The sequence below is a fragment of the Serpula lacrymans genome (genome assembly GCF_000218685.1).
Source record: "Serpula lacrymans var. lacrymans S7.9 unplaced genomic scaffold SERLAscaffold_11, whole genome shotgun sequence".
NCBI classification, from domain to species: Eukaryota; Fungi; Basidiomycota; class Agaricomycetes; order Boletales; family Serpulaceae; genus Serpula; species Serpula lacrymans.
The window spans coordinates 1814629-1841470 of NW_006763300.1; the positions used below are offsets into that span (position 1 = coordinate 1814629).

Here is a 26842-nt window from a genome sequence, read left to right on the forward strand (position 1 = left end):
CTTTCCGCATCATAGCCTTTGCTTTCTGCACGCCTACGCCAAGGGCAACCATGGCCCCGTTACCTTCTGCCTTCGTCATAGCAGCTGAACGAGCAACTGCGATACCAACTGCCATCTCGCGATCATAGTGGCCAGATGCGTAGCCCATGGCAATTTCACCAATACTGTTTCAAAATGCATTAGTGATCGTGAAAGCACTACCAGAAAATGTACATTACCTGTGACCCACGACGAATTGGTATTGAATTCCCAAGCTCCTAACCAAGTCGACAAGAGCGATCTGTATGAAGACGAGAGACAGCACGACTTCTCGCACAGGCCACACGCCATTCGCAGCAAGTTTGGTTTCCACACCGGGAACGAAAAGGCCAGTACGCTCTAGCATCGATTCTTGCTTGTACTGGTTTACGAGGATACTATCGTTTAGTTTAATGGCTTCCAAAAATGCTGGGTAGCTCTCAGCCAGTTGACGACCCATGAATATGTGCTGAGGACCTTGTCCAGAGAAAACGAGACAGAGCTTTGGACTCGAGTTGCCGTTGGTCAACACAGGCTTGGAGAATTTGGTGTCCGCGCTGAGCGTCGACGCGACAGCAAAAGAACGCGCAGGGTAAGCACGACTTTGACGAGCGAGGGAGCGGGCGATGGTACGAAGGGTCTTGTCATCGGTAACGTTGCCAAAAGAGCTAATGAGAGTGTCTTTCCAACGACCGAGAGATGGTTCAGTCAACGAACCGATCGAGAATAGGTGGAGAGATTTCTCGCTGGAAGTGGTGGATGTGATAGCTTTGGATGTGTCATGTGCGGTCTCGAAAGTCTCCATGACGATGTGGGCATTCGACCCTCCAACTCCATACGATGAAATGGAAGTAACCCATTTGCCATCTTTGGCGGCCAGTTCTGGCGTAATAGACTCGAGCTACATAGATGACTTAGTTCAACAAGCGTATAATTCTATAAAACATAGGGATCTTACCTCGGTCTGCACTTTCATCTTCAAACTGGTAAAATCGATCTTCGGATTGGCCTTCGTGAAACGGACGTTGGGAATGATCTCCTTGTGGTGCAGCATCAAGGACACTTTAACTAGACTGGCGAGGAAGCTGCATCCTTCGGCATGACCAATGTTACTTTTAACACTTCCGACTCTGCAGGAGCAAAATATATATGAAACCAAAACGGAGAAAAGGGATCCCTTTGACATACCTCAGGACTTTATTATCTGCGCGGCCTTGCGAGAACACCTTCCCAGCAGCATTGGTTTCGATTGGATCACCTACTTTAGTTCCAGTTGCGTGCAGCTCCACGTAAAATGCCTCGGCAGGGTCTCGGTGTGCAGCCTTATAAGCCTCTTTAATCGTCTCAGCTTGCATCGCACCCTCTGGCATCGTCAAACTCTTTCCCTTTCCATTTGCATTGATAGCACTCCCAGTAAGGACTGAGTACACTGAATCTCCATCCCTAACCGCACAGTCGAGCCGCTTGATGAGTACGGCACCGATACCCTCCGCCCTGAGAAGCCGAAGATATCAGCACAATTGCTATCAACTCGATGGAAAAGATGGGCTACCTAGCGTAACCATCTGCAGATGCATCAAAAGATTTGGACGAGCCAGTTGGTGATAAGACACCTAATTTCGAGAAAGAAACAGTATGTTCTGGGTTGATGATCGTGTTGGCGCCTAAGTATGACTTCAGTATCTGAATGGCCATACTAGCGTGTCTTGATACATACCAACCACCAGAGCTTGGTCACACTCGCCAAGCTTTATGGAACACAGAGCAAGATGCATTGCAGTAGCAGAAGCAGAACAAGCTACGATCGATGCAAATCAGACGCCAAGATGGATATGCCAATGCAAAAAAAATACATACCAGTGTCAACGGTCAATGAAGGACCACGTAAATCGAACGTGAAAGAGATACGATTTGCTCGAATAGATACACAACGCCCAACGCCATTGTAATTGTTGATTTCGTAACGATCATCGTCAAGCTCATCTGCAGTAGTTAAAAGATTGCCAAAGAAAACGCCTGTCTTCGAACCCCGATAATCAATACCAGAATCATGGAGAGCCTAGAAAGAGTACGCGTTGATTAACCTGCATCACCAAAAACATAGAAATATGGTACGAACAGCATGAGCAGCTTCTAGAGTGAGACGAATCGCAGGGTCGAAATGAGCAGCCTCTTTGGCAGAGATACCAAATTCAAGGTGATCGAATTGATCGATGCCGGATATGAAACCAGCTTTTGTAGTATGGTATTTTCCAGGTTCATCTTTACCGCCTGCATCGATCAAAGGATAAGATCAGAAACGAGCATATAGGTCTGACAGGATAGAACGACTAACCAAACCACTCTGAATGAATCCAACGATCTGACGGAGGTTCTACCATTCCATCTCCCTAGAACAAGTGTGAGCAAATGAGATGAAGTTGATCCGAAATAGAAATCACTTTGTTCCTCAAAAATTCATAGTAAAGCTCCTTGTTATCAGACCCTCCAGGGAACTTGCAGCCAATGCCGACGATGGCAACTGGCACTTCGGCGGACATTGTTGAGCGCCTTGTAAGGTGTATTTAGTATATCGAATGTTTAGAACCAATGAGTTGATGAATGGTAGCGTTTGAGAAGTCCTAAGTGAAAGGTGAAAGTGAGAGAGATAAAGTCTGAAAAAAAGAGCCCGCAAGAAAAGGATCAATAAGTAGTATCAAGCACTACCTGGCATGACAACAGATATACTGTCAGTCTAGATCTCGCCATCAGGTTAGACCTCGGAAACGGTTACGAAGTTTTCCTTTCATAGAAAGCTGGACATGTGCCGATGCTGTGCTGTTTGATGAATTGACAGGAACATATTCTGTTCACGTATTTGCGATGAATGAGCCAGCGTTGCAGACGCCCGCGGTAAGAGTGCCAAGCTACGTGCCGTTGATGAGCGTTGTTGATGGGTGAGGAGAAAGCAGAGTGATAGACGAGTCGGTTGATCGGCTTGAGAGACTCTGCTCAACCCGTACTCCATATGTTTTCGTGCCATTTCGATGTCCAGTTGTCAGGAATCCAGTTCGATCAGCCGAGCGGTGCCGGGTGATCCGAATGGCAAAGACACAGACTCCGCCCAACGCAGATCGGTTCCTTATCAACCCATGCTCTCCCATCGTCTCCAGTACAACGCTCATAAACACCCGAAGCATATGAGAAAAATGAACTGCAACTATGATCATGTCGTCGGCTCCCCGTAAAACGAGGTGGCCTATCTTTGTACCTCTCATCATTTGATGGGCCGCTCTTTCAGAGACAGGTACATTGCCTCACAGGTACCGCGCCTAAGTGGTATGTTCGATGCAACTGACACGTTTGATCCTTCGGCCTTTTCCTCGACAATCCTATTATTAGACGTTAGATAACGGTAAATTACCACCTGTTCCTGGGAGCAAGAATATGACCCCAAGTTTCGGTCGGATCTGACTGGTTGAATATATAGCTGCATACATTCACATGCACAATGAACACACTGTCAAGAAAACTATGTAGCACCATTTTCTGCTCTCTGCTAGTTGTATGGGAGCTACTCCTTGTTGTTGTGCCAAACAAATGTAAAGCTAGAGTAACCTCCACTCCAGGCAGAACTTTAAGGAGGCCCTCAGGGGTTTTTATGTTGTGAGAAATAGGTCTCAGAGACCCACCATCCCTCCAGCCTCTGTATCCCCCAGCAACGGGATTACTATACTTGGCATATAGCCAAATTCACTGCCAAGAGCCTCTTCAGAGGTTTAGTCTACATTCAATGCTATAATTTCAAAAATATTGACACTCCTTGTGCACTCCCTGAAAGCCCCTTTTGTAGTATTTGTATGCTCGTACACTCTTTGAGAGCCTCTGTGGGAGCCTCCTCATCAATACATCAAAGGAACATTTCAGAACAATATCCTATATATAGATATAAATTATCCCTTTACGGTAAACTTCTGTGCTATCATAACCTTACTTTACAATAGCGGTAGGGTGTTGCTTGGGCTTGATAGGCTGATCCTCAGATGCAGAACCATACCATTTAATGACTTCAGCTTCCTTGAGTTTGCTATCCTCATTGAGTGCGCATTGGTGTGTGTCAGTCATGGTTGTTACTGAGGAAGAAAATTAATGTGGTTATGCAAGTGGAATTTATTGTGAACACCTATTTGGATGTGTCAGTGTGCTGACATGCAAGCCTTAGCATGTCTCAATGGCACAAGCAGATGATGCAATTGCATCATTTGTATACACCATGGAGACATCACTTGGCATTGGTGGTGCATTGATTAATAAAACTAAGTGAAACTCAGCCACTGCCCGAGAGGCTATAGAAACGACTTTATTATTTACCTAAGTGAAACTACAATAGATGTTAGTTTAAAGTGACCTCTAATAAATGTAATGTAACATACCTCAGCCGCTGCCCAAGAGGCTATAGAAACGACTGAGGTATTCCTATACTAAACCCCCTACTACTTATAGTCGGAGGTGCTACTCGCTACAGTATAATGACTCCTAGGAGTACAATTGTGCTCCTAGGAGAACAATGGTGACTCCATGGAGTGGTGGCTAAACTCCATGGAGAATAATGGCTGCTTTGGCAGAGACCGGGTTTATCCGGTTTTGTCATTGATATAGTGGGGTAGTTGAAGGGGACCAAAACAACACATTAATGCGTCATTTTGGTCCCCTTTGCTTGCCTGGTAATGGCACAAGAAGGAGCCAAAAACGATGCTTGGCACATTGTTTTTGACTCCTTTGCTTACCAGTGAAGGGGTTAGGAGGGAGAGAGTGGGTGGTGGTGGTGGTGGTGGTGGTGGTGGTGGTGGTGGTGGTGGTGGTGAGGGAGGTGGTAGCGGCACAAAAAGGAGCCAAAAGCAACACTTGGCATATTGTTTTTGACTCCTTCACTTGCCAGTGAAAGTAGTGGGTTGGGAGAAAGAGGGAGCAGTGCTGGTGCTAACAATGCTGGTGGATGCTCAAGGGAGGGTGCAAACAATGTGTCCACACATTGTTTAGGCCCTCCCTCACTTATTGTGGTGGTAGTGTATTGGTGGTGAGGTTTATCAGTTTGGACGGGTTCAAACCAAGTTCAGGAAACCACGAGAATACCCAAACTGCAGGCCAAACTGAATCCAGACCTAAGGTTCAGTTTGGCAGTTCTCAGTTCTGAACCACTTGGCCAAACTGAACTTTGGCATCCCTAGGACTCCAGGGCTCTCTAACAGCAGCAACTCACTCAGTACTACCAACTTGACACCTCCTAAGCTGGGATTCACATTGATTAACTTAAAGAGATCTAATATAAACCAAATACTCAGACTTTGTGGGCAAAGCTCTGAGAATGTATTTGTGTACCTAATATAAACAATACTAGGTACAAAGTAAGCATATCACTAAAAACTAAGATGGTATATCATCCTCACCTCAGACTTTGTGGGTGATGTAACGACCAAGAGTTTCTTACTCTGGCACACAACTCAGACAAGCAAAGAGAGAGAGAAGGAGGGATCACCCCTCAGGTTTCAACGGGTTTGTTGTGCTAAACAACAGGAGGACTCGCTGAGTCCTTCCCCATGTATTGCTCCTGTATATATACTAAAATACATGAGGTACTGTACAGTTGTAAATAAAGTCCAATGTTTAGCATGTGACCGGTCACATGGTGAGTCTAGACACTGGTCAGGTGTTGTGTCACATGACTGGTCATGTGACTTGGAAAAATAAAAGTAAAAGTATGAAAAAGGTGAAGTGTAAGTAGGTACTGGTACATCAATTGTAACAGGTGAAGCTCTGAAGTGGGCAATTGTTGCTATGAAGGTTTAAAAAGGCTAAACAGAAGTATAACTAAGGAGAAAATTGCTTATCAAAATACACGGGCCATCTGATTACTACACCTTCCTAGTATGGTGCCCTGCACCATACTTTCCCTTTGTACAATGCTTATCTTTGTCAAATTGTGTTTTCTAGCACTCCCCCTCAAGCGGTACACAGGCCCAAAGCAGCCACGAAATGTTTTACCTTTACAGGAGGCAAAGACTTGTTAAGCACATCAGCTGTCATCTCTTTGGTTGGGCAATAGTTAATCTCAATCTTTCCTTCTTTAATGGCATGCCAAATGAAATGATACCAAATATCAATATGCTTGGTTTGCGTGTGGTATTGATCGACCTTCGAGAGGGCTATTTCAGATTGATTATCACACAGAAGAGTTGTTGGCAGTAAGCCTTGATTGAATAGTTCGCTGATGAACATTCTTGTCCAGAGCAGTTCCTTAGTGGCATATGTTGCAGCCACATGCTCAGCCTCTGTTGTTGATAACACAACAATTTCTTGTTGCTTTCAATATCACGAGGTGGTACCACCATCAAGCATCATGGCATAGCCTGATATGGCTCACCTAGTCTCACTCATACTCCCATATGTGTTGGTGTATCCGATGTATGCTAACCATAGCTCTCTGCTCCCTTTTAGGTATCAGATCACCCTTTTTGCTGCCTCCCAATGGGCCGAACCTGGATTCTCGACAAAACAAGAAAGTATTGTGACAACATGTGCAATGTCTGGGTGTGTGCCAATTGCTGCGTACATCAGTGGTCCCACTGGCTCTCAATATGGGGTGTTTTGCATTTCTGCATAGTCCTCAGGTGTTTTGGGGCTCTGGTCTTTACTCAGGTAAGTGCTTGCAACCATTGGAATTGCTAAGATTTTTGCATCTTCTAGGTTGAAGTGTTCAACAATAGTGTCGAGGTAGCTGTGTTGCAACATGTATAAGGTGCATGTGCTTCTGTCTCTTTTCACTTCTATTCCTAATATCCAATGAAGGCACCCCAAGGGTGTCTTTTTTTGGGTACATTGTCTCACTTGCAGGGCTCATAACCTCAAAGAGATCTAATATAAACCAAATACTAGGTACAAAGTAAGCATATCACTAAAAACTAAGATGGTATATCATCCTCACCTCAGACTTTGTGGTTGAAGCTCTGAGGTGGGCAATTGTTGCTAGAAAGGCTAAATAGAAGTATAACTAAGGAGAAAATATTAACTATTACTTATCCCTATCTGTTCCTTAAGTCAGAAGCATGTATACAGGAGCTACTAACTCCATATTGCAGTATATATGTAAACTGCACTTACAAATAGTTCACGTGTTTTAATTCCTGGCACCACAGGCTACCAGGTCTGCCTTTTAATATGCTGCTGAATTTTGTGCTGGCTCTTTGCCCTGAATACCAGGTGATCAATGTTACCCACAATCTTCCTTTTTTTCTGGGTTTCTCCACACATGTCTACTCTATTTTTTAAAATGCACAGTTTGATGTTTCAGCTCTCCCCGTAATTTTGATTTTCTGCAGAGTAGACCACAAATTTGTAACCTCTTTTTCTTTGTGCAATGTTACTTTCAACTTACTCTTTTAAAGTGCAAATGTCATCCTATGATTTTGATCCGAACTAGAATTGAAGGACCTAGTTTGTGGGAACTTCATGTTGCTGCTCACTACAATTGAGAGAGTCCCATTGACACTAGTGAATTTGCAGGTGGGTGGCAAGCATTCTTTTGCATTATGTGCATTTATTGGCCAACTAGAATACACTGTATGTAGACTACTGTAAAGCTTGGTGTATATTGCTGTGTTGCCACTTCAGTGCCAGGGGGTGCCCAGAGGGCAATGCTATCACAACTTACTTCAAGAAAAAATACTCATTTTACAACATTCAGCCACCACGCAGATGACTGATCAAATTTTTGTGAGCATCCTGCTTGCCAATGATTCAGTGCTCTCAGACGCCTGTGTACTCCTGTACGACTGAACCATAAATCTGATCCAGGACAACAGCATCTAACATGTGGCCCGCGCGCTTTGTTTACCGCTGGGCATCAATCTAACCGATGAAGGATGGCCTATCAATCACTTCATTACTGTAGCTGCATGAAGACTCCAGTGTCTCCTTTCGACCGATTGTTGGTGGCGTCTCCAAAAGATAACCACCACAGCCTGCTGCGCCTCATGATCATGTCTTACCTTATTCTATCGCAGTTCCCAATTAAGCTCTTCACGATCATCATGTCACCTTTCTCATATTCCCCGTCTGAGTTCCAGCCTCGAATTCTGAGCCTGATTGACACTTCAAGGTGCTTCTCGACGTTCTTGACGGGGGTGAATGTAGTTTTGGCTTCACCAATCGGATCAATACGATCACATCACATGAACTGGAACCCTTACTTCTTTGATCTTGCAATGGACACTTCTATTGCCACTTGCTGTACTTGATCCTCTCTATAGCCAGAATTTACGCGCCTGCTCGAGTTAAGTCTGCTGATCACGCGGCTGCTCGAGCCTGGTCAGCGCTGAGCTCGTGAATACCAATCAGCCCATGTTTTCTCCAGAATATGGGGATCTGTACACATGTCTGGCGATTCTGGTCCGTCGGTCACGCACCATGTCGGATAAATATCTAAGCTGTTTTAGAGTTTGGCTTCGTGGATGAGACAGAAAACAGAAACCTGTTCATTGTGTCAGTCGATCCTCAGACCTCGCGCCCACCACACGAACTTACGGATGATTCGATTTCGAGCGTTCTTGACTGGATAGACATTTTCTATGGATCGCCCTAATAGCCGAATGAATCACCTGCTCGTGACTGTGCAAAACCTGCTGGACCCAGGTTCGTCGCAATTATATTTGAGGACCAGGCCCTGGCTAGAAGCAAAGTCAGGTCATGCATGCTACACCAGCAGCGTTTGCCCGGGTCGATATCCGCACAACCTGCCTCCGTTTACGACTGAAGGTGTACCTTTCACATCAACTCACGGGGGATCACCGGGGGGCATGTTTGCGGCACACGCAGACGAGGGTCGAAAGAAGGAGGATAGATGTGCCAGATCAGATACCAAGTCTTCATGCAGCGATATCGGAGACAGTTGATAATCACTGATAATCCAAAGGATATATCTGTAATTGAAGTAGTGGTGATTATCTGCGACTGACCTGTGTCAATGTCCGTCTCAGGTGGTCTGAGAACATGAGTCAAGGCTGGCAACTGAACCGAGAACGGTCGTCTGACCTCGTGAAAGGAAAGTAACAGTGCACGTGACAAAACGCGTGGGTCCGTATGTATGTTTGTCGGAATCCGGATCGTGCCCCGTGGTGATGAAAGCAGTGTCCGAATCCTTTCACGCCTTCACCTCCGTATCCGAACTCGTTCCATATATAAAGCACTGGGCCATTCAGCCCCTCCCTCTTTTCTCTTCCTTTGAAACGTCCGTGTGCTCTCAATACCGCGTATCCACGTCCTAAAGGCTGGCGCTAGCGAGGAATTCCTAGCTTCTGATTCCATTTCGCGAACCACGCCGGACGTCGTTCGTGTCTACGACCATCTCAACGCATCGATAACGAATCTAACGAATCTGAGCTCGATCCACGATGTACGCCTTGCAGTCCCCTTTGTCAACTAAGCTTTCGCCCAAATCTTCCCCTTGCGCGCTAGGGGCTCTCATAGACACCACAAACTCATTACGCAGCACCGATGTTCTCCCAAAACACCCTCGTTTACCCCTCTCTCGCTCCAGAAAGGCCCCGCCCACCGTCTCACTCACGAACGCTAACGCCATCAGCACCTGCGCCCACACACACCTACCTCCATCTCCACTCGATCTACCAGATGTCAAGCTACAAGCTCAGAACGCTATACCCTTCCCATCCTTTACTGTCGATGTCTCGAGCACACCTCCTTTCAGTGAGTCCGAGTTGGATTCTCTCATGACCATGTCTGTGTCGTATCCTGTCGACGAAGTCATTGGTGAGATCACGCTGGGTGGATCTAGCAGTGAGTCGGCTCCTTGGTCTCCACAGATTCGCCTCCGTCGTAGACGCTCAGAAGCATGCACTCCTCGAACAAAGACACAGCGCAGAGGCAGCTCGAGAGACAAAGAGGGCATTGATGCCGTCCCGCCAGCTCGCAAACGCTCGCGTAAGAGCAGGCGACTTGTCTCAGACTTGCAGTTTCTCGCTACATTGCACCGCAGCATCGTTTGGAGACTGCGGAATGTGGAGCAAGATGAGACCAAAGACGTGATGAGTGACGTGGATGGCTCCGTACACGACTCGGAAGAGCTGTGCTCGAACAAGATCACAGAGGCACAGGACAAGCTCCTTGTCAGACACCTATGGCAGCTACTGATTGATCAGGGCTGTACGCTTGTAGCGTTCGATGATGTCCCGGTGGCATCTTCTTCGTGTTCTTCCTCCTCATCAAAAGACGCAGCATCTCCACTGCTTTCGAGCAATGTGTCGAGATCACGTCGCGATGATAAGGTGATAAGATCGCGCAAGCGCTCGTCACACAGTCTCACGTGTCCGTCCGTCCCGTCTACCTCAACTTCATCTCCGTTCTTCAAATTCCCACATCAGCTCTCTATCTCGGTCCCCGCAGCGGTCCCTTCTACCGATCCCCCATCGCCGACAACTCCGAGTCCGACGTCTGATCCAGCACGGATCCTAAGCATGCCCCAGCTCGTTGCGTCTCTCCTTCTGCAGCAGAATCAGAAACGCACTACGCGGGCTCGTCCCAGGTGGAGAGCATGTTGTCGCCGTGCAGAGTCCACCAGTCACGATGGTGGTGGTGGGTCTCCTGGGCCGCAAACGTCAAGCAATGGCCGCAAATGCGTGTACTGCCATAAGGAGAAGAAATCGAAATCGCCGCTGTCGACAGTGGCATTTTCAGCGCTTGAGAGTTGATTCTCAATGGTGCCTCGTCTTTGCTCCGATGGCAGTATATGTTTGTTGACGACGTTGCTGGTACTTTCCAGGGAATCAGCAGCTCTTTCGGCTGGTTGTGTTTCTGCAGTGCTGCACACTTTATCTACGCCGACAGGACTATTTTTATGACAGTCACGATCATATCACATATGTATCGATATATCTACGGGACTCTACATTAAGCTAGAGTCTTGTCATGTTTTATCACACTATCCCTCCAAGCGAGGGCTTCATTGTATACAATTTCGCAATGCAGATACTATATCCAAATCCAGTTGAAGTTGACTTTGAGCATTGGTTTTCGCTTTTCTTTATGGAAAGTTATGTTGAGATGTTGAGGCTATGCCATGCATGTGATTGCACAGCCGGACAAGTTCAGAGAGTTCGTTTGGCATTTACAGCAATTGCAAGTCGCAGAACAGCCTTCGAGTTATGTGCAGACGAGTATATTGCCAATTTACTCTCACTGTTGCACATGCTCTATTATGGACCCCTTGAACATGTGCCACGCAGACAAAGACACGCCCGTCCCAAGTCTATCACGACAAGCCTCAATCAGAACGTGACACTCCCTCATCGGTACATTGTAGGCCACTAGGCCCAAGCTGCAATCGTTCTCCGAAAAACGACACTGACATAGCCTTGTCTTGCAGTATATATCAGCCGTTGCAGCACATATTTTGCGCATTTTAACACTTCGGCCACGGCGCCTCATGCGATAACCAGTACTCGAGTACATCCCATCGAAGCACCTACCTTTCCAGCCTGAACATGGAGTCCACGACTACGCTCATCAACCCCACCCCGCCCACTGCTCTCTACTTCAGCACAGGGAGCATGAAAGACAGCTCCATCTTTGCACACCCCTCCCGCCCTCTCTATACCGTCACGAGCAACAAGTCAGGAAACAGGATCGAGGTGAAGGACGCACCCTCTGGGCGCATCATAGCGGTACACGAGCGGCGCGAAATCCTACCAGACCACATAACGTTCCCTGGCTCGGAGACACATGGTAGCGAGTCGATGGATGTAAGTAAGTGGCTGAAGAAGAGTAAACTACCAGATGGGTTGTGAGTGCTTTTGGCTCGCTCGCCGTAAGAGAGACAGTGTATTCATGACTCGCAGTCCCGTGCATATCATGGAGACACCAGATGGATCATACGTATGGAAATCGGATCCAACCTACCGTCTTGCGGTACGTGCCAGTCTATCATAAACACAGCCCTCAAGCTCACTTGGAACACATATACAGCTCTTCCCAGAATCTAATCTGCAAACTCCCGTCGCCTACCTTCAGCCAAGCACTCCAACTCAGAACTTTGCGCTCGTGATCGAGTCACAAACAGAGGCATTTAGAGATGATGCCGTTGTCGCGTTTTTGATCCTGGAACAAAGACTGAGGATAGAGGATAAGCATATCATAGTCGGGGGTGGCAAATTCGAGATGAATAAGACGGTGTTTGGGCATTATGTTGGGAGGAGCTGATCTATCCGTACGTTGGAGTTTACGTTTTCTTTTCATGTTCTTTTATGTATTAGTCCCTCGGAAAACTAGTTTGAGGCTTGTGTTTATCATATACACAGGCTGTCATCGAGTCGCGTCAGGCTCGTGGCAGGCAATAGCTTATATGGCAATTTGAAGCTGTGATACCCACCCTAGGCTTGCCAATCACGGGAAGAAGTTCGTTCCGTTGATGTTTTGGTATCGCCAAGGTATTGCACGTACTTGGAGGGAAATGATGGCTATCCCTGGCGCTGGTATGCATGGCAATCTCAGGCTATCTTTGTGCCGATCGCCTCACAAACGTGACCTCATTCATTGGATAGTATATAATGATAATGGCTCGCGTACTATTGGATTCCGGGGCTGTATGCTGGAATCATACTAGACACAATCCACCATGTCTACACTTTCGAGCTTCCCGACAATCCTTTCCGATTTGCAGACGACAAAGGTAGGTCTCACAATTATGGTATCAATTGCTCGATAGGCTAATCTTTCATTTTCCTCTGACAGTACCTCAATGGTAGGTTATTGACTGCCACGACTGTCGTGTAAAATGTTACTTACCTGTCGTATGATTCATCAGTCGCTGGACTAGCAATTTGGGTAAGTGTACTGGAGTTGCATTCTGATTATACCATCGCTGAGTTAACTGTGGATATATTCAGATCTTTGACTATGTTCTATCATTTGAATCTGAGGTGAGTAAGCCATGCCACTCGATATCTATGTTGCCAAACAAGGACGGGCCTCCGGGGCAGATTCGTTTGGTCTGGGGAAGAAAATGGGATGCCACACGAATCCTTTTTTCGCTTGCCCGCTACTTGACACTAGTTGGTGTTATCATGACCGTCTACGGTAAGTTCCTTTGCTAACCATTCATGTTTTCCTCTAACGATTTTGAAAATCAGCTGCTGTGCAGACTCGGACAGGAAATGTGAGTATCATTATCTTGTGACTACCGGTCACAGTTATATCTCATTTTGAGCAGTGCGCACCCTTTGGCGATGTTTCGAATGGTAAGTGCGTTATATATCTAGTCGGGACCTACAGTTGATTTTTGTCCATAAAAGTCTTCCACATTTTGAGCATCATCGTTGCAGAAGGTTAGATATATATCCAACTCAGACATTTGTAGCACGAGGATGAATGATCTATTCGTACAGGTCTGCTCATTATGCGTACTTATGCCTTTTGGCAACGGAGCAAAAGGTTGATGATATGGCTACTTGGATTTGCCGTAGTGAGCGTCTTTTCTGTTTTTGAAGTTGTCTCATAGGCTTTGCGATCGACTCAGACCTATCTTCCAGATATCTCTCGTAGCGGCTATGGTTTTGTCAAGACTGATACAAGGTCCTGCTGAAAAACGTGAGACTCTGATGCTTACATCCACGCTTATGCCGGTTTGTTCAATCTATCTCAGCAAATCTGGGAGGGTGCGTTTTTGTGAGCAGCAAAACCGGCGCTGCTATCCAATATTCATTCTTGATCAACTACGAATGTGGTCAGTGACCCGTTTTCTTGTAGTGCCGTCGTGTTTGACGACGTTGAGGAATATTTCAGTTTTGCTAGGTCTGACTATGTACAAGTTTGTCAAACACTACCGCCGTAACAAGAGTGCACTAGTGACCGCACTTTATTGGGGCAGTATAAAGTACATGAGCTGCATGATCAGTTCGTATTCAGTTCACTGCTATCTTTGATTATCTCTGCTTACTTGAGGTTCAACATAAAGTTGTCACTTTGGCCAACATTGTCGTCAGCGTGGCTTTGCCGGTAAGCCACTATTACCAGCATATCATTACACTCCTCTCACGTATGTATATATATATTGTATACACCAGATTGGGTATCGCAACGCGCTGGACACGTATGTCATTCTCCGAATTGACTGGAGAGTATTATTATTGACAGTTGTACTGTATAGACTGCAGCTCGTCTTACACAGCATACTGGCATCTCGTATCCTCTTCGATCTTCGTGAAACCGATGCACGCGAGCACATTGATGTGTTGCCAATAGCGAGTAGTATATATTTCTCAAAGGAAGGAGGCTCTTCCGAGTCGTCGACCTTTGCGGACTCGCAAGAATCCATGTCTCCAGAAAGTACAATGTTTTGAGACTTGGACTGGCTCTAAGTTGAGAACTGTACCCGCGATGTTTGTATATTGTGTTGAGTAGTCAATGACATTATCACACTAGACACAATATTCACAGTGCTAGCTATGGTAGCCAAGTCCAACTGTACTGGAGGTTCAGATAACCCTAACCTTAGTAGAATTCGGTCTTGTGCAGAAAGTCATCGCTTTGCTCTCAGCCAAATGTCTGAAACAACACATCTTCGTGTTGACGGTCGTCAAAAGGACAGCCTTAGAGAGGTTAAAATAACATACGATGGCCTTGCAAGAGTTGATGGCTCAGCACGGTTTGGTTTTGGTATTTGCTCTATTCATGTTATGTCATAACGCTTGAACATAACTTATTTTATCTTGTCAGGAGACTCAACATTAGCCCTCGCATCCATCTCTGGTCCCATTGAAGTGCGTCTCACCGCAGAACAGCCTTCACGCGCGACATTTGAAGTGCTCGTACGTCCTCTATCGTCAGTTCCTGGCACAGAATCCAAAACACTCGCAGCAGCCCTCCGCACATTGCTCACCCCCTCCCTCATCCTCACCCAAAATCCGCGCACACTGATCCAGCTCGTCGTGCAGACACTTACACCCGTACCCTCGTTTCTATCTTCATCCATATCGTCTTCGACTCGCTCTCACCCTTCGCTCATCGCCGCACAGATCAATGCCTCGACTCTCGCGCTTCTTAACGCTGGTTCTGTGCCTATGCGAGGTATAGTATGTGCCGTCGCTGTGGGCCGACTACGTAGCACCAGCACCTCTTCACCGTCGAAAAAAAGCCAGAAGCAAGCCCAAAAAGGCGACAATGCTCTCATTCTCGACCCCTGTGAAGACGAGCTATCGTCCCTAGATGGCAGTGGTTGTTTTGCCTTTCTATTCGCCACAGGACTATCAGCGTCTTCCGAGGATCATTCATTAGATACCCCAGGCTGTGACCTCGTATGGAATAATTGGCAGTCATTAACTACATTTGACGAACCTGAGCTCATGCGCGCCACTGAGCTTGCAAAAGCCGGCGCGAAAGAGGTGTGGAGAAGGATAAAAGAGAGTGTGCAACGGATGGGCATGCCTTCGTCCAAGGAGCTTGATGAGTGGAAGGATAGCAAGTTTCAGACAGCAAGTGCTGAAAAGCAGGTGCATAATATGGACGAGGACGAGAGCGAGAGCGATGACGATGAAGATGATGTGAAGATGGAAATCTGAGGTGTGAAATCTTGTCTTGATATCATGGATTCTATCCTGCTTTGCTGTTGTATCGCATACCATATACTAAAACCTGCTACACACATGTATCGGTAACATGAGCAGAAATATCGTTTCTGTGTCGGGAGAAGCCAATTACTGTATTTCGTGTATTTCATTTAGTGATTGACGCTCGCTGAAGACTACCTGGGGTACAAAGGCTATACAGCATCGTGGCAACTTTCAAACCACCAGCTAGTCATCCAGTGCTATCCACTATCCACTACAATATCCACATGCAGCTTGAGGAAAACGCGAAACGAGACTGCGAGCGAGGGATATCCGCATATGTACTACACTCAGCTGACGAGCTCAGGCTCATGAACCGGGAATTATAACCACGGTCACTCGGGCTGACATTTAGACTAGCAACGGTTAAGAGCCCCGACTGCTTTTCACGAGGAAGCATCTGATTGCGGTGTACGTGAACATTTACCGGGCTTATTCTCAAGTATTTTTCCCAGTCCGAGGTAAGTGTTAGCCCATATAGCATTACAATTGCAGTACTTAACCTACCCTGTTCATCCAACTAACGCAGTAACCATTCACACTCACGCTCCAAGCTCCAAGATTTCAGAACTCACACGGACGGTGGTCAGAGCTCAACCTTTAACCGCAACAATGTCGCCCACAGATATCCCGCTCACCCAACGCGCGGCCGTCATCCACAAATTTGGCTCCACCATCGACATCACCTCCTCCCACCCCGTCGTCCAGCCCAGCGCCCTCACCCCAGGCCAATGTCTCGTCAAAATAGAGTATGCAGGTGTCTGCCATTCCGATCTGAATGCGCTCTATGGAGACTGGGCAACGAAACCGACGCTGCCGAGGGTGGGGGGACATGAAGGTGTTGGGCATATCGTCGCTATAGGCGAACATACAGTTGAGGCAGCAGTCAAGGTCGGAGATAGAGTCGGATTGAAATGGCTCGCGAAGACTTGTCTGAAATGCGAGTTTTGTCGGCTGACGAACGAGTCCAGTGAGTTCTTATTCACATCACACATCTGATTCTCATGCAAAACTACTATCCCTCAGGTTGTCCAACTCGTACGGTCCACGGTTTCACATTTGACGGTACTTTTTGTGAATATGCTGTGAGACGATCTGGTCTCCCTTTCTCTATGATTAATGTAGATGACAGTATTTTTAGGTTGCCTGGGTTGACTATGTGACTTCCATCCCAAAGTCTATTGACAGCGCAACGGCCACTGCCATCCTATGCGCTGTATGTCCTTGGTCCCCATCCAAGCCCCTAACCTTCGTCCGCTTACCATTTCCCTCATAGGGGCTTACCGTATTCAAAGGTCTGAAGCAGGCCAATCTTCTCGTCGGTCAGTGGATAGCCATTCCCGGCGCTGGCGGTGGTCTTGGGCATTTAGGTACGATTTCCCCCTCCGTAGCCGTGGTGGAAATAGAAATTCAGAGATTTCCTCCACATCGCTCTTGATCAGCCGTGCAATACGCCGTGCTCATGGGTCTCCGGGTCTTGGCGATCGGTACGAGCTCTCGTGTCCAAGGACTCGTTCTCCAATGACAAACACAATGATATGACAGATACCGGCGAAGCGAAAAGAGAGCTCTGCACGTCCCTAGGGGCGGAGAAGTGGATAGACTTCAAAGAGAGCCAAAACCTGATCGCAGACGTGATCAAAGCCACAGACGGTCAAGGCCCTCACATAGCTCTCATTGCTTCCAGCGCTGTACGTCCGTCCGTCTTACGTCTGACCTATTCTGATCTTTGGTTCGGCAATAATTCCATATGTCATCGACCCTCCAGGCAACTCCCTACAACCAAGCATGTATGTACCTCCGTCCAACAGGAACGCTAGTTGCCCTGGGATTACCCGCAGGCGCAGTACTGAGCGTGCCCATCCTTGTCCTCGTCGGAAAAGTGAGTTCTATCATATCCGTTATGAAAATTTGAGCAACGTGGAAAACAGCCACTGACCGAGCCTTTTTCTCATTTCATTTTCGCCGTTCGATTTTAGGAGCTGAAGATTGTGGGATCTGCTATCGGGTGAGAAATCGATATCTCCTTCTTGCATCCTTCTTCCGAAATAGAAGTTAGGGACGAAAGAATAATTTTTCTGATTTTTGTTCATCATTTCGAATCGCAAAAAGCAATCGACAGGACGCCGTAGAATCCATGGATATCGCCGCCCGGGGGAAAGTCAAGTGCCACTACGGCGTAAAGACGCTCGAAGAGCTCAACAGGTGATTCATTTACCTACCATAGCTCAGGTGTCCCGCGTGCTAACAGCGCTTGGCTAGCATCTTTGCGGATATGGAAGAAGGAAAGATAACTGGCAGGATTATGCTTAAGTTTTGATGAGGGATGACTTGTCTGTGATAAAGCTGTAAACGGAGTTGTAAGCTTACTTACGAATCATCTTGCCAAGATCATTGGCAATGTATCCATATACGTGTATATATGTATGACTGCACGTCGATAGCAGACGAGTTTGCTTGATCCACATGGCGGTCAGACAGTCGTCTTCATTCCAATTTACCTACCTATCGACACATAATAGACCGTCATGATCAAGCGTAACATGTAAATCAGTCGTACGAAAGGGAAAAGTGAACAGAAATTGAAATTGGAACGCATTAACTGTGATGAATATATAAGAGCTTCAGACACAGAAACTAAAAACAGAAGGGGGAGGTAAGCACAGCAGACAATTTCAGCAAACAAGCGCAGAAATTTCGAGAAAAAGAAGAATATAATCTGCAAGCAGCGCAACATATAAAAAATAAAAAGAAAAGAGCGACAGAAGACTTAACAGTCCAACAACAAAAGTATACAATCTTTACTTTATCTTTACCAGTGGCTTTATAAAACGCAAAAGCCACTTTCGGGGAGGAAAACACATTGTTCATGCATGGACAAGAAGAGGTGATCCAGATATGTCCAATGGGTATGAGAAATCATGAGGGACTACTATTCGTTTGCAACCTAGATAACACAGTGATATTAGTAAGGGTGATCCAAATTTGAACATGGTCAACGTACCCTGAGAACTCGGTTACTCTGGCCATAGTCATTATCGTCCTGATAGCTCATCCGCGCACCGCTGTCTCTAGAACCCGGGACGTTGCCGTCATTGAACACGTCGCCTTCATTATCACTGAGACCTTGCATATGCTCAGGTTCAGGAGGGGGAGAATGAGCAGGCGATGGCAATTCATGTGGATTGGGAAGAGGCGGGCTAGGAGAACGCTGGGGTGCACCGGCATTGTATCCATACGCATCAGGCCCTGGGGTATTGGTATTATTCGACCGACCATACGAATGGTACGAATCAGATGGATATGCACTCGGCTGTGAGTACGACTCGCCAGAACTGTATCCTTGCGCACTCATAGCTGGTCCACTTTGATGGGTAAATTGGGTATGCTCCGATGGTCTCCGATTGACGAAAGGTCCATTCCCGGCGGCGGCGGCGGCAGCAGCAGCAGCAGCGGCACCAGTACCACCAAGTCCAACGGCTTCGAGCAAGTCGCTCCCGCCAGGTCCTCGCCTGTACCTTAAGCTAGGATTGTCTCGCATCTCATGCGGTTGCGGGCCACCAGGACCAGCAAATGCATGGTATGGCGCACGTTGGCTAGGCTCGCGTCCAATCCCAGCACCAACACCAGCGATCCCAGGCGCGCCGCTCCCCTGACTATCCTTCCTGCTCCTTCCCCTTGGCAAGGTGGGTGGGCCTAGCGCGGCTGCACCAGCGGTGTACGGGTCAAAGTGCGCCATCTCGCTCATGCCGTAGCTTTCGCTGCCGGGGACCAAGGGAGATTGGGCGTATGTGCCGTGGCTATTGTCAGAGTAACCTGTGTAGACTGGCCCGCCTCCACCTCCACCACCACCACCACCACCACCACCGGAGGGGTAATTGTAGTCATCGTAGGGCGAGTTGCTTGCTGCTGCGGCTTCTGCGACTTCTTTGTCGAACTGCTTGGCGCGGCGGCGGCGAACTGCGTTGGTGACGAGGGCTATGAGAAGGGCGACGACGATGAGACCAACGACTGTGAACACGCCAGCGACAGCGCCTGTGTTGTGGAAGAAGCCACTAAAAGCGAAAGATGAAGATCATCAGCACGGCCATGACACTGGGATATGAGAAAATATCGTGTGGCTAGGTAGAGAAAGACCAGAGAAAGCCCGAACATCACACAGTGGCGTGTAGTGCACTGTTTCAAACGAAAATAGATGTGCAAACTCACGATGAAGAAGAAGAGTCATTTTGAGGGGTCCCAGTAGGAGTGCTGCCACTTGTAGTCTGTATGATTGACGTGACGGTAACCTCTCCCCCACCAGAAGAAGTCGTCAGCAAGGAAGTGAGCGATGTAGAAGTTGCTGAGGTTGTAGACGACGAGGACGCGCTTGTCGTCGTTGACAGAGAGCTGGTGGAGGTCGCGGTTGCGGAAGAAGTGGTGGTAGACGTAGAAGATGTGGAAGTAGTGGTGGACGTTGATGTTGTAGACGTCGATGAGGGGGATGTCGATGTCTGAGACGCTGACGTCGACGTGGGGGTAGGCGTGGATGTAGCAGACGCAGCGGGTGAGGTCGCAGAGCTAGATTAACAAGGAAAAGGCGTCAGTGGTTGAATCTCTGGCAAGACATAAGATTTACGGTGGATTTAGAATTGAACCTGCAATCACAGATGAGATAGGTGCATCGTGGAAGCAGAACGACAGACTTACTGGCCATGATTCCAAAGCTCACGTTTCACATGCAACCAGCACGAAAAGAGAGGCTGTAAGCTCAAAACACGAAATGGTACGGTGTTTTGAAGATATCCTGAAAGGACAGAGATGGACGTTGAGGAGAAAACAGCGTCGAGCTGGCAGATGAGAAATTTCCTTGTTTCGCGATATTTTCGAACGGGAATCAGGCTTGTGCACATCTCTTACGTAAGCACAGCCATATCACCCGCCATCAGCCAACGCGGCCGGCTGCCCGACAAGAGCATGCTCTGGTGTAAAAATGCATCATTGTCATATCTAGCTCTACCACACAATGCCCGCAAGGTCACAAGGTCTAGCTGCTCTTTCTTCTCTTCCGTCGCTTCGACCCTTCATCCTCCCCATCGCCCTCCTCCGTAGACTCCCCATCGCCCTCGCCAGGTCCTGCCTTCAGCCCCTTCATCTTCCGCGTCTGCAGCTTGTCCAGATCCTGTTTCGCAATGTGCACTCTCCCCCTCAAGTCGCCCAGCTCGTCCACCTCGAGGTTCTTCCTCTTCTTCCCGAGACCCTTCTCCACATCCTGCTTCTTCATCTTCGGTCGCTTCATCGCAGCCCTCCATAGATCAGGATCCGCAGCCTGACTTCTCCGCAGCGACAGATCGAGGAAAGGCCCCATGGGACTCAGCTCGACGCGCGGTACTCGGGTTCCCGAGGCAAGCATGCGAACCGTATACGTCCGTACATACACCTTTGGCAGTTTGCTCAAATCCTCTGACGACTGCCCATCACCGAGGGACAAGCCCGTCGCCCCATTCAGTCCCGACGAAGGTGCGACACTGACGCTGATAATGTGCTCCAAACCACCGAGACATATCGAGTCTATCACTTCTGCATTGAAAAAATCCATAAGCAGCGATTTGAGCTGGATGTAGCGTGGATGTGTGTCAAAGAGCTCTGAAGCAAAGTGCATCATCGGCTTATGCCCCGGTGTCGATTTTGGTGTCTAGTGTATTGTTATTATAAAAATTTGTTGACATCAGTGTCAATGCATATGAACACAGTATCCGCACCTTGAATTCTGACATGCTCACAAACTTGTCTACACCAAATTCGCACATGTCCAAGACTTTTGAGTCGAACATACGAGCAAGCACAAGCCCCGCTGGCCTTTTCTTTGTGCTCTGCCCTACCAAAAACATGGACGCATCGTTCTTCTGGGCCCAAAAGTCCAGCGACGATGAATCTTCAAACGGCCTAATGGCATTTTTCTTCGAGAATGATATGGCATCCGGACGCTTCAGAGCCATCTACAGCCATGTCGTCAGCATCGAGGTCGAGGTTGGAAAGAAAAAAAATAAAAGAAAAGGAGGAACGCACCAGCTCCTTCATTACGTTGTTCACTACTTCTCCTGTGTGTGTTCCGCGTACGAATATGGCTGTCCGTGCATCCTCCACTTCTTTAGGTTCTCTCGCATCCAACGCTCTTTTCGCGCGTGCATTCTTGGGCTTTCTACAACAACAACAACCAAAATGGCGAGGTGGTGAGTCGCATACTTGAAACTGAAGAAAAAGACTTACATTGTCCGCAACATAGTGAACTCCTGCACCCAACGGCAAAACTAGATGCACACATCGTCCATATAAACCAGATACATCACATGAAACAAATGAACAGACGTACCAGATGCCAAATGAACTAGATAAAACCGATAAACCAGAATCTCCAGGAGCAATCAAAAATCTTCACCCTGCTAAACGGGGAACCCTAACCACGTGACTACGAACACATTTCCTAACTTTTCAGACTCGGTCCTGTGTTGCGTCCTCCATGCCGATCCTTGGAGACACAACCAACGCAGAGAATGTTTCGAAATCTTTTTTGTACACGCATGGCCATTCCTGGCATAACCGTCCGCTCCTGAAAGCGTCGAAATCTTTATGTATCGGTTCATTCTGCGTTTCCGGCAACATTGTATTGATTCCAAGTATATCCCGAATCGAAACTATTTGACAAAAAAGCTGGAGCAGGATGAGAAGATGGTATTGAAAATTCATGCGACGGTTTGATTTATCCTAAAATAACGATGGATGGCATACCATAGCTCTCCTCTCTTGTCCTTGTTAGCTGCTCAATACCATTACAGTACCAAACGGGGCTTAGTTTATGCTAAACACACACTTCATGCAAGAAGTGACACCCATGACAATTACCTGGATGCTGTAGACAATGGCCGACCCGCAGCTAATCCTCATTATCTGCGTATTTCAAAAGGTACGTCCTGATCCTATAGCTAGTGAATCAAAATATAATATAGTGACTGCATCTAGGAACTGCAGTGCCGGTTTCCTTAACCTTTGATCGTGAGCGGGGTGCCCGGTTCACCCTTCAACCATCGCATTCGATGTCATTGGCCGGTACGTCGCGTCATTCCAACAACCGCCTCATTCGACTAATATCAACCTACAGTTCTGAACGAGACTCTTACCAAATTTTATGCCAAAGCAGGTGTTATGGTCAGTCCGGAAGAATGGCTGGGGAAGAATCCCTATCATGAAGCATCCTTCGATCATACAGAGGAGTGGATGAACATGTAACAAGCAGACCTTTCCGCGTCTCCTCCTAGGTCATCAGAGGCCAGTTGAGATTACGTTTGTTTCCAGACCAGAATAAATTATTGCTCCTGGAATGCGAAATCAAACTGAAAGACACCGCGTGAAGGACAGCCGAGGAGGTAGTACATCTATGGCAAGCAGGAGTACCCGGGCAACGTCACATGGAATTGAAGCGCATCGCGTAAACTTCTAAGGAACGGCGGAATTGCTTGAGATGGACGAGTACGAATTGGCGTCGAGAATGAATGACTGACGAGCATATAGCCGATGTATGAGAATCCTCTTAATTACCACACTCTTCAGCACATTCCAAGCCTGGTGAATTCGGTTTGTCCGTTTGCTAGTTCCTGTATAGCACGCTTTTCGAGTCTCACCTCGAGTCTCACTGCCCACAGCTCCAAAGTTTCAAAAATAAATAGCAAAACTGCTATCAGCGTGCTAACCCAGATTGGGAGCGACACCGTCTTGAGCGACCATGGACGATCACCCGTCCAGCCTAGCCAGACACACGCAGCGGAGGTAAGCTACGTGTCAACTACGTTGTCCCCATCCGGGGCCCTGAACCAGCCTATCATGTCACCAGTCTGATCATTGACATAAACGTATCTCAAATGCAACTTGAAGTACTAGCGCCAGCCAAGCCACCGCATCAAGACCCTTCCGTATATTTCACACATGCCATCTTCCATTCCGATTTTGGCCCATTGATGCACCAACGTTCAACTTGACGCATGATCGCACGTCCGTCGATGCCATCCATCGAGCAGATAATCACGAATCACCGGAGCATCGTGCTTACTCTTCTGCCATCACATAGAAGAAAAGCACATCTGATAAAACAGTTTCGCTTCGTGATTTCTGTCACTTCCACCGATACATTTTAGAAAAGAGATTACTATGTTAATATTTCACTACAGTACGACATGACGACGAAAACACTATTTTTTTGATATTCTTTTCCTCGCTATCCGACCAGTTTCCAAAAATGAACACTAAACGTATTAAACAGATTGGTATATGAGAGCAGGCAACAAAAGATCGAGAGAGATATATGCTACTTGTATCTGCACAATCGAAAAAAAGCAACCGAAAAATAGATATAAAACCGAAACAGATCAATTCGAAAGAGACCAATGTTCGTACCACAAATGTATTACCAGAAATTCAGAGTAATCGTTTCAGACGTTCATCCCCTCACACCCTCATTCCAACAGCAGCGGGGGTGTGTGGAGAACCGACGGAGATTCGTACTTGATCGCGCTGAGACTCCCCTCCTCGCCTAGATAATGCTGCTGCCGCTGCATCAGATGGGGATGGCGAGCCTGAGTGTAAGCCGACTGCGGATCGAGCGGCAGCGGCGGCGAAGGCAGCTGAGCTTGGCTGAGATCGTGGGCTCCGTGATGTGTCTGATAGTGGTGAAGCTGAGTAGGTTCCTCTGTAAGTGGAAAATACTGATGCTGCTGGTGATGATGATGTGGGGGATAAGTCGCGGCGAACTGTTGCAAGTACTCCGCCTCCTCCGAACGTCTGCGCGCTTGCTCCATACGCTGTTGCTGCTGCTGCTGTCGACGGAGCTGCTCCAGCTGCTGGCGGTGCAGTTCCTGTGAGTAATGCGTGGCCTGGGACGGGGGCTCGATCGACGAGTGCGAGGGCTGATGCGGATGAGACGAGTCCGGATGAGGTAGTCGGGCGTGATGTAGATCCTGTTGCCCCAGACGGTATAAATGATCGAACTCCTGGATCTGCATCTGGGTCATTGCAGAGCTCCAGGACGGAGAGGCGTCGAGATTGAGGACGTGATTCTGAGCCGTACTCGTATTCGCCAAGAGAGCCACTTGATCGTGGGGGATCATCGAAGCCGTCTGCTCCCGGGAAAGGTCGCTTGCGAGGGTTTGGGGGCGATGATGCGAGGGGCCCGCCCTGGGCTGGTTGTTGTTGTTGTTGTGATGGTGGTGGGAGTGGGTCGGTGAGGGCCGGTGGATGGAAGGAAAAGGGAGAGTCGTATGAGGCTGCGGAGGGAGATGTAGGCTCTGGATCGTATGGGAGGCGGTAGGCAGCTGCTGCTGCTGCTGCCAGTTCTGGTGCGCGTCCATAGTGCGGAAGTGATAGTTCTGGTTGATGGACCAATCCAGGCCCTCCAGCATAAGCAGGTTTTGGGTTGTAGTATGCTGCTGGAGCTGTGCCTGGGCGAGTTGCTGTTGATGGTCGTCTGTTGAATGCAAGTGTGCCTGAAAGGGGAAGTATGTGTTGTGTTGATTGTGGAGGGAGGGGGAATGATTGGGATTGTGAAGTGGGGATGGATGCGGAGACGACGGCAGAGAGGGGCGGGAGCGTTCGAGCATGTGAGTCGGTACCGCCTGCAGTGGGAGGACGGCTTGAGCTGGATCTGGGGCGACCATCCCGTGAGGAGAGACCGATGTTGAATGAGTTGGTGGGGAAGGGGAGAAAGGACTGGGAGTGTGAACCGAGGAGGAATGGAGATGAAGCTGATGGGGGGGCAAGAAAGGACTGGGTGGAGTCACGAAAGGAATGACTGTTGTGGGCCCTTGTATCTGAGCGATCGAGGTCGTCTGACCAGTGGTCAGAGTGGTAGAGGATGCTGTCGGTGCCCTCGTAGCCAGTGCTTGTGCCGGGACGCTGGTGGATGGGAAGCGAAGGCTGGTCCTCCTCTTTTACGAGATCGAGGGAGTGAAGAGCGGGGTTATCTTGAGGAAGGGAGTGATTAGAAGCTGCAGGAAGAGCAGCGGCATTTGCCTGACCTCTTTTCCCTCTGGACTGGCCAGCCTTGTTTGCGGCAGCCATGGAGGCATGGAGAGAGGTGAGTTCGCGCATCATACGCTCGTTCTGGTCCTGCTTGTCTGCGTGTACGGTCTGGGCATGTTGGCGGAGGTTGTCGAGACGAGAAAACTGTTTTCCACAATGGCAGGTGAAGGGGCGTTCGCCGGTGTGTTTCCTGTGAGAGGGTGAGGGAGAGGAAGGGGGAGGGGAGGAGAGACATGTACCGCATGTGCCAGGCGAGATGCTCACTTCTGGAGAAGACCATGCGACACTCGCTGTAGCCTCTGCACTGGAAGGTCTTTGCGGGAGCAGGACGGTAGCGCTTGTTGACGCCAGTCGCGGTGGGGAGGAGGGCGGGGTTGCTGTGTGCGACGAGGGCGGGCATGTCGTGGTCGCTGTTTGGGTCGACGACGGGGTCGGTTTGGGGGTCGTTTGAGGGGGAGTCAGCGGTGGTGGAGTCGTCCATGGCAGAAAAGAAAAAGAGGAAGCAATGTTCTATAAAGGTGCCTGGAACTCTCGAGTCTGAAAACAGTGGGCTCGCTCATCCTCTCAATTAAGGCACCTTCCCCGTCGGACTTGCAATTCCCTACCACTCCCCTGGCTCAGGTACACTCCGGCCGGGTGCGGCTCCGATCTCTGATAACCTCCTCCGGCTTCTCGGCACATCCCACGCGCCAGCGGGCCAGACCAGCCCGGCGCTCTGCTCAGACTTCGTGACATGTTCCTCCGACAATGTGCAACCGCGTGCCACGGAATTTGAATTCGATCACCTTTCTTGATCGCCATCGCTCGGTGCCTTTCTTCTTATCGTCCCCTCTCTCGTCAAAACCTCACCCATCGACCGGTCATCAATCATCCATCATCACCCACTCTCTGCGCCCAGTTCGAGCTCTTCCTTCTTCATCCTTCCTTCTTCCTTCTACCTCACCCACGCTATCGCTATCCCACAGCCACACAGCCACATCTCACATGCAACAGCTCCCGATCCCTTCCACCCGTGACATCTCCCATTCCCGACAGAGACGGCAAATCGTAAATTCTTATGTAATCGCATCCCACAATCACAGTCGCAACGTCCCCACTTCAATTCAGTTTTTTTTTTTTCTTTTTTT

The 26842-nt window shown here is 48.3% G+C and overlaps 11 protein-coding genes across 11 annotated transcripts; 8 read left to right on the forward strand and 3 right to left on the reverse strand.

The window, feature by feature from the left end:
• Window positions 1-8549: 8549 nt before the first annotated feature.
• SERLADRAFT_397689 (uncharacterized protein) lies at window positions 8550-8998 on the forward strand (the record flags this gene model as incomplete). The annotated part of the gene is made up of 1 exon (XM_007321751.1): window positions 8550-8998. One exon carries the CDS (start codon window positions 8622-8624, stop codon window positions 8943-8945), a length of 324 nt encoding a protein of 107 aa, XP_007321813.1.
• Window positions 8999-9166: 168 nt separating this feature from the next.
• SERLADRAFT_475162 (uncharacterized protein) lies at window positions 9167-11067 on the forward strand (the record flags this gene model as incomplete). Its single annotated transcript, XM_007321752.1, has 2 exons — window positions 9167-10797; window positions 10829-11067. The coding sequence occupies one exon, from the start codon at window positions 9444-9446 to the stop codon at window positions 10755-10757; it is 1314 nt and encodes a 437-aa protein (XP_007321814.1).
• A 179-nt stretch (window positions 11068-11246) lies between these two features.
• SERLADRAFT_475163 (uncharacterized protein) lies at window positions 11247-12377 on the forward strand (the record flags this gene model as incomplete). The annotated part of the gene is made up of 3 exons (XM_007321753.1): window positions 11247-11848; window positions 11904-11973; window positions 12031-12377. The coding sequence occupies 3 exons, from the start codon at window positions 11550-11552 to the stop codon at window positions 12262-12264; spliced, it is 603 nt and encodes a 200-aa protein (XP_007321815.1).
• Window positions 12378-12641: 264 nt separating this feature from the next.
• SERLADRAFT_397704 (uncharacterized protein) lies at window positions 12642-14718 on the forward strand (the record flags this gene model as incomplete). The annotated part of the gene is made up of 15 exons (XM_007321754.1): window positions 12642-12733; window positions 12796-12805; window positions 12869-12888; window positions 12951-12983; window positions 13044-13140; window positions 13194-13219; window positions 13274-13301; window positions 13356-13388; window positions 13449-13525; window positions 13593-13650; window positions 13706-13786; window positions 13846-13956; window positions 14018-14058; window positions 14127-14152; window positions 14210-14718. The coding sequence occupies 15 exons, from the start codon at window positions 12680-12682 to the stop codon at window positions 14400-14402; spliced, it is 888 nt and encodes a 295-aa protein (XP_007321816.1).
• A 404-nt stretch (window positions 14719-15122) lies between these two features.
• On the forward strand, window positions 15123-15620 carry SERLADRAFT_372661 (uncharacterized protein; the record flags this gene model as incomplete). The annotated part of the gene is made up of 1 exon (XM_007321755.1): window positions 15123-15620. The coding sequence occupies one exon, from the start codon at window positions 15123-15125 to the stop codon at window positions 15618-15620; it is 498 nt and encodes a 165-aa protein (XP_007321817.1).
• Window positions 15621-15755: 135 nt separating this feature from the next.
• Window positions 15756-19210, forward strand: SERLADRAFT_475179 (uncharacterized protein; the record flags this gene model as incomplete). Its single annotated transcript, XM_007321756.1, has 12 exons — window positions 15756-16129; window positions 16198-16638; window positions 16695-16753; window positions 16810-16884; window positions 16945-17038; window positions 17111-17155; window positions 17214-17359; window positions 17437-17550; window positions 17648-17676; window positions 17781-17873; window positions 17931-18614; window positions 18671-19210. 10 exons carry the CDS (start codon window positions 16281-16283, stop codon window positions 17986-17988), a joined length of 1071 nt encoding a protein of 356 aa, XP_007321818.1.
• A 669-nt stretch (window positions 19211-19879) lies between these two features.
• Window positions 19880-20330, forward strand: SERLADRAFT_475188 (uncharacterized protein; the record flags this gene model as incomplete). Its single annotated transcript, XM_007321757.1, has 1 exon — window positions 19880-20330. One exon carries the CDS (start codon window positions 19938-19940, stop codon window positions 20163-20165), a length of 228 nt encoding a protein of 75 aa, XP_007321819.1.
• A 327-nt stretch (window positions 20331-20657) lies between these two features.
• On the reverse strand, window positions 20658-21931 carry SERLADRAFT_452014 (uncharacterized protein; the record flags this gene model as incomplete). Its single annotated transcript, XM_007321758.1, has 4 exons — window positions 20658-21342; window positions 21410-21646; window positions 21717-21849; window positions 21918-21931. The coding sequence occupies 4 exons, from the start codon at window positions 21929-21931 to the stop codon at window positions 20695-20697; spliced, it is 1032 nt and encodes a 343-aa protein (XP_007321820.1).
• A 496-nt stretch (window positions 21932-22427) lies between these two features.
• On the forward strand, window positions 22428-22934 carry SERLADRAFT_441258 (uncharacterized protein; the record flags this gene model as incomplete). Its single annotated transcript, XM_007321759.1, has 3 exons — window positions 22428-22611; window positions 22668-22754; window positions 22807-22934. 3 exons carry the CDS (start codon window positions 22428-22430, stop codon window positions 22932-22934), a joined length of 399 nt encoding a protein of 132 aa, XP_007321821.1.
• An 838-nt stretch (window positions 22935-23772) lies between these two features.
• SERLADRAFT_475190 (uncharacterized protein) lies at window positions 23773-25088 on the reverse strand (the record flags this gene model as incomplete). The annotated part of the gene is made up of 1 exon (XM_007321760.1): window positions 23773-25088. The coding sequence occupies one exon, from the start codon at window positions 25043-25045 to the stop codon at window positions 24155-24157; it is 891 nt and encodes a 296-aa protein (XP_007321822.1).
• Window positions 25089-25345: 257 nt separating this feature from the next.
• Window positions 25346-26015, reverse strand: SERLADRAFT_475191 (uncharacterized protein; the record flags this gene model as incomplete). Its single annotated transcript, XM_007321761.1, has 3 exons — window positions 25346-25657; window positions 25712-25907; window positions 25958-26015. Coding segments are annotated over 2 exons (387 nt in total), but the record flags the coding sequence as incomplete, so codon positions are not given.
• Window positions 26016-26842: the final 827 nt, after the last annotated feature.